The sequence below is a fragment of the Oryctolagus cuniculus genome, chromosome 15 (assembly GCF_051225735.1).
Source record: "Oryctolagus cuniculus isolate XC-2025 breed Fujian yellow rabbit chromosome 15, ASM5122573v1, whole genome shotgun sequence".
Classification (NCBI taxonomy): domain Eukaryota; kingdom Metazoa; phylum Chordata; class Mammalia; order Lagomorpha; family Leporidae; genus Oryctolagus; species Oryctolagus cuniculus.
In genome coordinates this window covers 64,121,268-64,133,351 of record NC_142881.1, presented here as the reverse complement: position 1 = coordinate 64,133,351, position 12,084 = coordinate 64,121,268, and the positions used below count along the sequence as shown (strand labels likewise).

The 12,084-nt window shown below is 44.1% G+C and overlaps 1 protein-coding gene across 8 annotated transcripts in view; it reads left to right on the top strand.

Moving 5' to 3' along the window:
• The window catches only part of CFAP70 (cilia and flagella associated protein 70), a 91,300-nt gene extending 80,204 nt beyond the window's left edge, over window positions 1-11,096 (top strand). For 7 of the 8 annotated variants that reach the window (XM_008269962.5, XM_089313454.1, XM_089313453.1 and 4 more), the window contains 3 exons: window positions 3,338-3,439; window positions 8,846-8,893; window positions 10,754-11,096. In XM_008269962.5, coding sequence (XP_008268184.4) covers window positions 3,338-3,439; window positions 8,846-8,893; window positions 10,754-10,834 — 231 coding nt within the window. In that variant the 3' untranslated portion in view covers window positions 10,835-11,096. The remainder of the gene's footprint in view (window positions 1-3,337; window positions 3,440-8,845; window positions 8,894-10,753) is intronic. The other variant, XM_070057823.2, reaches the window with a different exon arrangement.
• Window positions 11,097-12,084: the final 988 nt, after the last annotated feature.

Sequence of the window (12,084 nt, the reverse complement as noted above, 5' to 3'; positions counted from 1 at the left end):
TTTTGCCAGAAAGTATGAGAATCTATTTTACTCATCAACAATGGACATTATCATTTACCAAGTTGATAGGTATCTAAAGTTACATTTTTACTGATAAGGTTGAAATCATGTCATATATGTATTTATTTACTGGTAAATTCTCTATTTCTCTGTCCCATTAACTTTCACTTTATTGCAATTTGTCATATATCCCCTACCACTTGACTGAAACATCATTAAAATAACTTTCAGGGGCCAGCACTGTGGTGCAGCAGGTTAAATACCTAGCCTGCAGCGCCGGCATCCCCTATAGGCACCCATTCAAGTCTTGGCTGCTCCTCTTCTGATCCAGCTCTCTACTATGGCCCGGGAAAGCAGTGGAAGATGGCCCAAGTCCTTGGGCTCCTGCACCTGCATGGAAGACTTGAAAGAAGCTCCTGGATTCTGGCTTCAAATCAGCTCAGCTCTGGCTGTTGGGATCATTTGAGGAGTGAACCAGCAGAATGGAAGACCTCTCTTTCTTGCTTTCTTGCTTTCTCTCTCTCTCTCTCTCTCCCTCCCTCCCTCCCTCCCTCCCTCTGTAACTTTCAAGTAAATAAAATAAATCTTAAAAAAAAACTTGCAGATTTCCAAATGTGCACTGGGCTCTTAGAAGTCTCTGTAGCACTTAACCCTATTGTTCACTTCCTTCCTAAAGCTCTCCCTTCCATGACTTCCACAATATTACACTCCATTCTTCCATTTCTCATTTCTTTCTTTCTTTCTTTTTCTCTTTCTTTCTCTCTCTCTTTCTTTCTTTCTGACAGGCAGAGTTAGACAGTGAGAGAGAGGGAGAGAGAGACAGAGAGAAAGGTCTTCTTCCATTGGTTCACTCCCCAAATGGTCGCTATGGTCAGTGTGCCAATCTGAAGCCAGCAGCCAGGTGCTTCCTCCTGGTCTCCCATGCGGGTGCAGGGGCCCAAGCGCTTGGGCCATCCTCCACTGCCTTCCTGGGCCACAGTAGAGAGCTGGACTGGAAGAGGAGCAACCGGGACAGAATCCGGCACCCTAACTGGGACTAGAACCTGGGGTGCCAGCGCCGCAGGCAGAGGATTAACCTAGTGAGCCATGGTGCTGGCCCATTTCTTTCTTTTTTTAAAAGATTTTTTATTTACTTATTTGAAAGTCAAAGTTACACAGAGAGAGAAAGAGAGATAGAGAGAGAGGGAGCCAGAAGCTTCTTCCAGGTCTACCATGCGGGTACAGGGGCCCATGGACTTGGGCCATCTTCCACTGCTTCCCCAGGCCATAGCAGAGAGCTGGATTGGAAGTGGAACAGCCAGGTCCCAAATTGGTGCCCATAAGGGATGCTGGCACTGCAGGCTGCATCCTTTACCCGCTATGCCACAGTGCCATCCCTCCCCCCATCCTTCCATTTCTACACCTTCCACTCTGACATCTCATTCTCAGCATGTTTTTTTTTTGTTTGTTTTTGTTTTTGTTTGTTTGTTTGTTTTTGCTGGCTCCTCTTTTCCCCACCATAGTTGCTGGGTCCTCCTGGGTTCTGTAGTCAGCCATTTCCCTCTGTCATTTATTTTTTTTACCTTCCTTTCAGTGAGCTCTTGGAAGGCATGGATTATATTGTATTTATCTTTATATTCTCAGAATCTAGCATTCTGCCTGACCCAGAGTAATTCCTCAGCAAATGTAGTTTGGTTGAATAATGAATCAATGTCTCAGAGACCTTTAAAGTGTGAGCCGGGGGCCAGCGCTGTGGCATAGCGGGTAAAGATGCTGCTTGTAGTGCCAGCATCCCATATGGGTGCCAGTTTGAGTCCTGGCTACTCCACTTCTGATCCAGCTCTCTGCTGTGGCCTGGGAAAGCAACAGAAGATGGCCCAAGTCCTTGGGCCCCTATACCACGTGGGAGACCGGTAAGAAGCTCCTGGCTCCTGGCTTCAAATCTGCACAGCTCTGACCTTTGTGGCCAACTGGGGAGTGAACCATTGGATGAAGACCTACCCCTCTCTTTCTCTCTCTCTCTCTGTGCAACTCTTTCAAATGAATAAATAAATCTTTTTTTTTTTTTAAAGTGTGACCCGAGGTATAGGAAGAGTTGAAATGCTATTTTCCATCCTTTTTTTAATGGCTAGAAACTAATTTTTAAAAATATTTATTTTCTGGGACTAGCACTATGGCACAGCAGTTAAAGCTGGCACCTGCAACGCTGGCATCCCATATGAGCGCTGGTTTGAGTCCTGGCTTCTCCACTTCTTGTACAGCTCCCTGCTAATGAACCTGGAAAAGCAGCTGAAGATGGCCCCAAATCCTTGGGCCCCTGTACCCGTGTGGGAGACCTGGAAGAAGCTCCTTACTCCTGGCTTCAGATCAGCCCAGCTCCATTCATTGTAGCCATCTAGGGAGTGAACCAATGGATGGAAGATCTCTGTTTTTCTCTCTTTCTCTCTCTTTCTGTCTCTCTCTGTAACTCTGCCTTTCAAATAAATAATTCTTTTTGTATAAAGATTTATTTTGTTTATTTAAAAGAGTTACACACAGAGTTAGAGGTAAAGTCAGAGAAAGAGGTCTTCTCTATCTGGTAGTTCCTTAAATGGCTACCATGGCTTGGGTTGGGCCAGGCAAAGCCAGGAGCCTAGAACTCCATCTGGGTCTCCCACATGGGTGTCAGGGGCCTACGCACTCAGGCCATCCTCCATTGCTTTCCCAGGCACATTAGCAGGGAGCTGGATCAGAAGTGGAACAGCCAGGACTTGAACTGGTGTTCCAGTAAGGGTGCTGGTATTGTGGGCAGCAGCTTAATTCATTTTGATACAATACTGTCTCCTATTTTCTTCTTTTAAAACAGAAACGATAAGCTACTTTTGAGAGAGACCTATTCTTTCTTCATTTGGCCTTTCGAAGATTTTACAAAGCAAGCTAACAACAGTTTTAGGAAGTAGTAATGTTCTCTGTATGCCCAGAGCACACTAGAGTCTCTAAATACTGCATTGATTGCTCACGTTTGGGCTGCTGATATAATGAGAAAGGAGTATTTCTAGAAAATAGTATTTTGACAAGCAAATAGGACTTTAACTTCTGACAGTAGAGAGAAGGAGGAGAGTGTGAGACGAGAACCTGGCATGCAGGGCTGCAGATTCCCCTGCCTGACTTTTAAGTCAGAGTAGTTCTGCTTTTATTTGTTCACATACTGTGCACTGCATTCGATTTCATTTGAAGAAAGAGTTACTAAAAATATAAAAAATGACTGGTATAGGTCACACACACCAGTGTTACTTGGAAGTAGTGGTTAAGCTGACTCCAACTGGCTTGAGTGAAACTACTCCGACTTCCTACTCAAACTGCTCCCTTTTCTGTGTAGCTGGAGGAGCTCACCGAGGCCGAGGATGCTCTTTCTGAAGCCAATGCATTAAACAACTACAACGCGGAAGTATGGGCTTATCTGGCTCTGGTCTGCCTGAAAGTGAGTGTTTTTGTTTGTATGTTCGCAAACAGAAGTATAAAATTTATTTAAAGCCACCTATAAAGTTGTATGTATTCAGGAATGATATAATTTACAGTAGTATTTTTAAAGTTCATCACAAACATTTAAAATATATTTCCAATTACAGTATTCATTGAGCCTTATCCAGTTAGAACGATTAAGAAAAAAAACTTTATGCTGTAAACAAATGAGACACAGGGACAGTTTTAACAGTTTCCGCTGAAAGTGAGTATTTATCATGTTCTTTTAGAGAACAGAGGGACCAAATAAGCAAGCAACAGTGGAGGGCCATTTATGCCTGGAAGTCTGATGAGCTCCAGATTTGATCTTTATACTGATGATAAAGAAAAGGCCAAGTCTGGTCAACCTCTACTTGGAATGTGCTTTAAAATCGTATATCCAGGTGTTTCTCTAGAATGGACATTCTACAAATGGAAACAATAACGGGTCAGAATGTAAACCAGGAAGGAGCTGGTGCTTTGGTGCAATGGGTTAAAGCCCCAGCCTGCAATGCTGGCATCCCATATGGGTGCCTGTTGGAGTCCTGACTGCTCCACTTCTGGTCCAGCTCTCTGCTATGGCCTGGGAAAGCAGCAGAGGATGGCCCAAGTCCTTGGGACCCTGCACCCATGTGGGAGGCCCGGAAGAAGCTCCTGGCTCTTGGCTTTGGATTGACTCAGCTCTAACCATTGCAGCCATCTGGAGAGTGAATCAGCAGATGGAAGCGCTCTCTCTCTCTCTCTCTGTGTGTGTGTGTGTGTGTGTGTCTACATCTCTTTGTAACTCTTCCAAATAAATAAAATAAATCTTTAAAAAAAAAAAAAAAGAACGTAAACCAGGTCAGGGATCAGCAAAAGAGATGCTTTACTAGTCTTTCTGTACACTTTCTTTCTTTTCAACTACTGGCTGAAGGTGTTTGTTCTTGATTCAGATGGGAAAGTGGGTGGAAGGTATTGTAGGAATTCCTCATAGGTGCTTTACCACTAAAAAATAACTCTCCCACAGATGGACTTAAATAACTTATGCATAAATCTAAGATAAAATTGGGATTAATGAGAGTGGCCCTCAGTTTTCCCTTGGCCAGTATGATGCCAAATTGATGCATGTCGGGTGTGTGTGTGTGTGTGTGTGTGTGTTATGGCTATAAAAGGAATTAACAAAACAAATATTACTGGATTTTCTCTTTGCAATAAACATCCAAAAATATCAATGTGAGAAATATTTGAGTTCCTTTTTTAAAAGATTTATTTTTATTTATTTTAAAGGCAAAGTTGCACAGAGAGAGACAGGTAGAGACATCTTCCATCTTCTAGTTCACTCCTTAAATGGCTGCAACAGCCAGGGCTGGGCCAGGCCAAAGCCAGGAGTCAAGAGGTTCATCCAGGTCTCCCATGTGGGTGCAGGATCCCAAGGACTTTGGCCATCTTTGCTGCTTTCCCAGGCACATTAACAGGTAGCTGAATCAGAAGTTGAACAGCCAGGTAGCCATATGAGACGCCGGCATATGAAATAAGAACTGGTACCCATATGAGATGCTGGCATTGCAGGCAGCAGCTTAAACCATACCCCTTGAGTTCTTTTTTAAAAAAGTTTTTTTTTCTTTTCTTCTTCTCTTTCTTCTTCCTTCCCCTTCTCCCTTCCCCTCCTCCTTCTTCAACATCAGAGCAAGAGAGAGAGAGAAAGAGATCTTCCATCTGCTTTTTCACTCCCCAAATGACTGCAACAACCAAGTCTGGGCCAGGTTGAAGTCAGGAGCAAGGAACTCCATCCTGGTTTCCTACATGGGTGGCAGAAACCCAAATATTTGTGGCATTCAGGTGCATTAGCAGGAAGCTAGATGAGGAACAGAGTAGCCAGGAATTGAACTGGCACTCCAACATCAGATGCTGGCATTCTAAGTAGTGGCTCAGCCTTCTGTGCCACATTGCTGGCCCAATTTTTAAATTCTTACCTCATTTCTATTATAACTAGTTGTAGGAACTATGACTTGGCACTTAGACATACTAGGCCTTAGTTTCCTCATCTTTAAATGAAAATGGTTGGGGCCGGCACTGTGGCGCAGCAGGTTAATGCCCTGGCCTGAAGTGCCAGCATCCCATTTGGGTGCCAGTTCTAGTCCCAGCTGCTCCTCTTCCAGTCCAGCTCTCTGCTGTGGCCCGAGATAGCAATAGAAGATGGCCCAAATCCTTGGGCCCCTGCACCCGCGTGGGAGACCCAGAAGAAGCTCCTGGCTCCTGGCTTCAGATCAATGCAGCTCCAGCCGTTGCGGCATCATCGGTTGGAAGACCTCTCTCTTTCTCTGCTTCTCCTTCTCTCTGTGTGTGACTCTGACTTTCAAGTAAATAAATAAATCTTTAAAAAAGAAAATGGTTGATATAGAAAATCTTTAAAACAAATTTTTAAGAAGTTATAAATGTATGTAAGAAACAGAGGAAAACAGAGAAAACAGGGCACAAGTTCCCATCTACTGGTTCACCCCCAAATATCCATAATGGCCAGGGCTGAGATAGGCTGAACCTGGGAGCCAGGAGCTCAATCCAGGTCTCTCACATGGGATGCAGGGACTAGACCACTTGAGTTATCACCTTCTGTCTCCATGGTCTGCATTATCAGGGAGGTAGAATTGGGAACAGAGCCAGGACTTGAACCCAAGTACTCAGATATGGATGTGGGTATCCCAAACAGTGTCTTAACTCCCACTCCAAACATACACCCCATCAATATGGAAGATCTTAATATACTTCTTTCAGAAACTGATAGATCAAGTGGAAAAAAATGACCTGTAAAGATATATAACCCAGTTAACTTGATGAGTTCAATACCAATGTGGAACTCTGAACTTAACAATTAGAAGACATTGTTTTAAGCACCAATGAGTACTCATAAAAACTGACCACATATTAGACCACAAAGAGAGGTTTGACAAATACATATGGATCACATTGCAGTAAAATTATAAAAATACAATTAAGATATAGGCTAAAACACATATATATTTTGAAACCTAAAATCTTGCTTGTATTTAATTCATGGTCAAAGAGGAAGTCATATGACAACTTCAATTACGAAGTCTTGTGCTAGCACAGATCTAAAAATGGCTTTCTCCTCCAAGACTATTCAATCATCAAACACTTATTGAGGTACTGGTGTGAAGGGATTTTGCAAATTAAAGTATCAAACTGGTTGACCCTAAAATATAGAGATTATCTGGTTGGGTCTAACCCAATCAGGCTAATAATCTTCAAAAAACAAGTTTTCACTGGCAGGGGACAGAAAGGGAAATCAGGGATTTGAAGCACAGGAAGCAGTCAACACACTGTCACTGGTTTGAAGATGACAACAATGTGAATGGTCTCTAGAAGCTAACAGCAGCTTCTACTGAAAGCCAGCAAGGCGATAGGGACCTTCATTCAACAAGTATATCCTTCCTTCAACAAGTATAAGGAAGTGAATTCTACCAGCAACCTGAATGAGCTTGAAGTAGATTCTTCTCCAGAGCCTGCACATAAGAGGCCAGCCTAGACTTGACCTTGTTTTTGGCCTTGTAAGACCCTAAGCAGAGAACTAGTTGAGCAAAGCCAGACATCTGACCTATGTGATATGATATTTTTAAACTTCTAAGCTTGTGATAATTTGTTACACAGAAATATAAAAACTAATATAGGCCTTGTAGATTTTTATAATGACTGCCACTTAATTATGCTTTCAAGCCCACACTCTTTGCATTGTGATGTTGACATTCCCTTCCACTAAGAAATGGAGTCTTGGGGCCAGCGCTGTGGTGTAGCAGGTAAAGCCGCCGCCTGCAGTGCTGGGATCCCATAAGGGCTCCAGTTCCAGTCCTGGATACCCCAATTCTTATCCCGTTCTTTGCTATGGCCTGGGAAAGCAGTAGAAGATGGCCCAAGTCCTTAGGCCCCTGCACCCTCGTGGGAGACCCATAAAAGCTCCTGGCTCCTGGCTTCAGATCCACATGGCTCCAACCTTTGTGGCTAACTGGGGAGTGAACCATTGGATGGAAGACCTCTCTCTCTCTCTCTCTCTCTTTTCCTCTCTCTCTCTCTCTCCTTCTCTCTGTGTGTAACTCTGACTTCCAAATAAATAAATATTTAGAAAAAAAAAAGAAATGGAGTCTCTTTCATTTCTCCACTTTGAATCTTAGCTGATCTTGCGACTTTCTTTAGTAGAGTATGGTGGAAAAAACATCGTGTGAATTTTCAGAGGCTAGGCCTTGAGAAGCCCTGCAGCTACTGCTGTTGCTCTCTTGAAATTCTGGGAACGCATCATGTTGTGAAGAAGACTAATTTAAACTTTACGAGGCTTGAAGGCCATGTGGAGGAGAATTAAACAACCCCAGCTAGTAGCCAACAACAGCAGCCATTTGGGAAATGCTATCCTGAGGATTAAGAATCAGTGCAAGTAACATACTTAAAACAAGGGCAACAGGGGACTGGCATTGTGGTGCCATGGGTTAAGCTGCCGCCTGCAACTCTGGCATCCCATATGGGAGCCAGTTCAACTCCAGGCTGCTTCACTTCCAATCCAGCTCCCTGCTAACACAACTGAGAAAGCAGTGGAAGATGGTCTCCTGCACCCACATGGAAAACCCATATAAAGCTCCTGTCTTCTGTCCAGCGCAGTCCTGGCAAATTGCAGCCCTTTGGGGAGTAAACCAGCAGATGGAAGATCTCCCTCTCTGTCTCTCTCTAACTCTGCCTTTCAAATAAATAATCTTTAAAAATGGTCAGTGAAAACAATATAAATTACCTTGTAAGTATTATATGAGTGTTAACTATTTTTAATAGAACGGCTTCACTTCTAAGAGGACTTAATGATTCACAGTGCTTTCAAAAAAAAAAAAAAAAAAAAGGGCTAATAGGCTAATCCTCCGCCTGCGGCGCCGGCACACCAGGTTTTAGTCCCGGTCAAGGCGCCGGTTGTTCCTTTTCCAGTCCAGCTCTCTGCTGTGACCCGAGAGTGCAGTGGAGGATGGCCCAAGTGCTTGGGCCCCTGTACCTGCATGGGAGACCAGGAGAAGCACTTGGCTCCTGGCTTCGGATCAGTGCAGTGTGCCTGCCACAGTAGCCATTGAGGGGTGAACCAACTCTGTCTCTCACTGTCCATTCTGTCAAAAAAAAAAAAAAAAAAAAAAAAAAAGGAGAGAGAGGCCAGGTGTTTTTAAGCTTTTTGAAACACAGAAATCTACACACACATACACTTATTTTAGCTTCCACTTTCATTTTCCTGCTTTCCCTTTGAATTCAGAGGTTTTTACCCGGGAAGAGTATAGCATCTTCTGTCTTAGGTAGAACCATTTTAGGGAATGCACTTTCCCCAGCATGTTTACATGTCGTCACCATCATCGGCTGCTATACTTTTTTTCAGGCTGGACGGCAACTGGAAGCTGAGCAGGCGTACAAGTACACGATAAAGGTAGGACACAGATGCCTCTGTCACTTTCTTGCTCTTTTCTAAGGTTGGGAAACTGGGAGGAAGGTGTTGGCTTTTTTCAGGACTTTAGAGCATTTCATGACTTTTTATTTATTTGAAAGTCAGAGTTACACAGAGAGAGAAGGAGAGGCAGAGAGAGAGAGGTCTTCCATCCACTGGTTCATTCCCCAGATGGTCGCAATGGCCAGAGCTGAGCCTGCAATGCCAGCATCCCATATGGGCACCAATTCTAGTCCCAGCTGCACCTCTTCCAATCCAGCTCTCTGCTATGGCCTGGGAAAGCAGTAGAAGATGGCCCAAGTCCTTGGGCCCCTGCACCCATGTGGGAGACCTGGAAGAAGCTCCTGGCTCCTGGCTTCAGATTGGCACAGCTCCAGCCATTGCAGCCATCTGGGGAGTGAACCAACGGAAGGAAGACCTCTCTCTTTCTCTGTCTCTACCTCTCTCTGTAACTATGTCTTGCAAATAAATAAAATAAATCAAGAAAGAAGGAAAGAAGGAAAGAAGGAAAGAAGGAAGGAAGGAAGGAAGGAAGGAAGGAAGGAAGGAAGGAAGGAAGGAAGGAAAGGGAAAGAGAGAGGAAGAGAGGAAGGAAGGAAGGAAGGAAGGAAGGAAGGAAGGAAGGGAGGGAGGGAGGGAGGGAGGGAGAAAGAATGAAAGAGAGAGAATATGGCTTAATAGAAAGCCAGGTAGCCTGGGAATTAATGGACCTGAATTATGGTTCTGGTTTGGCCACTTATCGTGTTAACATCTCTGGGCTTTTCCTCTTATGTAAAATGAAGAGGTTGGTGTCATCCAGGGACCAATCAACTTTTTTCAATAAAGGGTAAAATAGGAAATATTTTAGGGTTTGTATAACACATGCTGCTTTTTGCACTTACTAAACTCTGCCCTTGTTTGTGCAAGGTAGCCATTGATAATACATAAACAAATGGTTGTTTTCTAATAAAGTTTTACATCGGGGTGGAGGGGGACCAAGTGGCAAGCTAGATTTGGCTCATGAATAGTACCTGGTCTATTCTATTAGTTATGAATTGCAAGTTATTTGACTTGAGGATTGCATAAAAAATTACAGCTCCACAAAGTCTTCAGGGACCCAACCTCTTTCTGCTGCATCAATCACAGCATGTAGTTTCCATCCCTCATAGTTGCACAATAGTCCGTGTATCTCCAGCCACCAAATCCATGTTTCAGGTGAGAAAAAAGAACAAGAGGAGCAGGGGAACAAAAAGGCATCCATGCTGCAGCTAATTCACCACCATTTAAAAGGCTTTCCTACTCAGTGACTTGAGCTTACATTTCATAGGCCACAGTTAGTCATGTAGCTCCAAGAGAACCTGGAAGATGTGGCTTTTTAGCTGATTGCAGTACTGCCCTGAAAAGAAATTAAGATTTTATTGGTAAGAGATTGGGTATTCAGGAAGCATTCATGGCTCTACTACACATCTGGATTCCTAGAACTAAATTCAGTGCTAATATAAGTCCATGATTCTTATATGTTTGATTCCTATCTTTTACTTGCCAAACGAGAATACTACACATTACCCAGGAGACACTGGTGATAATATGAACACTTAAAAAAAAACCGTAATAAAAATATTTTACCAAAAAAGTACAGATCATGAATGTGCACAGCACTTGATGAATCTTCACAAAATAAACTTACCCATATCAGCAGCACAGTATTCTAGGCTCCTTTAATGGAGTTTCCATTGAATAGGGAATATAGCAAGAGCCAATTCCATGCCAAGGAACTATGTTCTTCAGCTTTGGGTCCACAAATGAGGGGTCTTCAAAGCCATAAAGGTATGACATATCTTCTTCCCTTCCTTCTTCTTATAGCTGAAATTGAAAGATGAGGCTCTGCTGGCAGAGATACACATGGTACAGGAGACAGTTGGCTTTGGAAATCCATCTTTCTGATAACCATCCAACTGAAGAATTTTCTGTATGCACTCTTGAGCTCCTTTCCTTCCTGGCGAGTTTCACAATAGGAAGCCTGGCGCGAAGAACCAGAATGTGAACCACAGACACAGACACATTCATGTGTTCCTTTGGCTGTGCTACTGGATGTTTTACTCATTGACAGTAAACGAGGTCACAACGAAAATGGAAATAAGAAATTTAAAAATCCATCAGTGTGGTTCTGGAGTTTATTAAAGTATATATGTAGTTATAATTGTTACATTAGTAACTACAGATTATTTATACAATTACCCATATAAAATTAAAGTGGAGTGGGTCGTTATTAGAATTTCTGTAACTTGTAAATTAAGGCATTATTTCCACAGGTGGCCTCGAAACTGATGATGGGTCACTGCCTTAGGGCAAAGGACATAGAGCTGTGGACACGCCCTTGGTAAAATGGACAGACGGGTCTTTACTGAAGGTAGAGGTTCTGACTCCCTGTAACCAACCAAGGCTGCCTTCCTGTGCTTAAATCTCGAGGGCTCCATGAAGACGCCGGTGCCCTGTAAGGAACGCCAGCTCCTCAGCACTGAGGCCCTACGCTCTGCTCCTGCTTTTCTGGATCACAGCATGGCAAACACAGGAATCACGTTTCTCCTTTATTTTTTAAATGAAAGCTTAGGTCATTGATTTTGGACCTTCTTTTCTTTCTTTATTTGAAAGGCAGAGTTAGAAAGGGAGAGGGGTCTTCCATCCGCTGGTTCACTCCCCAAATGGGCGCAGTGGCAGGAGCTGAGCTGATCCGAGGCCAGGAGCCAGAAGCCTCCTCCAGGTCTTGGGCGCAGGGGCCCAAGCACTTGGGCCATCCTCCACTGCTCTCCAGGCCACAGCAGAGAGCTGGACTGGAAGAGGAGCAGCCGGGATGCCGGCACTACAGGGGGCGGCTTCACCCACTAGGCCACAGCGCCGGCCCCTCGCCTCTATTTTGTTAAAGGCGTCATTGCCTCTATAGAGTCCGGAGAACTGCAGCGAAGGTGAGAGGCAAATTAGTGAACAGAGAAGGAAAAAGCCAACTCTTCATTTACAATACTTCTCCCATCTCGGAGCTAACAATATATTAAGTTTTCCCGAGGAAGTCCCGGTTTAGCTCCTGCAGGGTTCCCCCTGCACGGAGCGTCAGTCTTCCCACCACACTGAGCTTCCGGGGCCAGGAACCGCGCCCTGAGTCCTCGGCACGGCGCGTCGTTCCCAACGGGAGCAGAAGG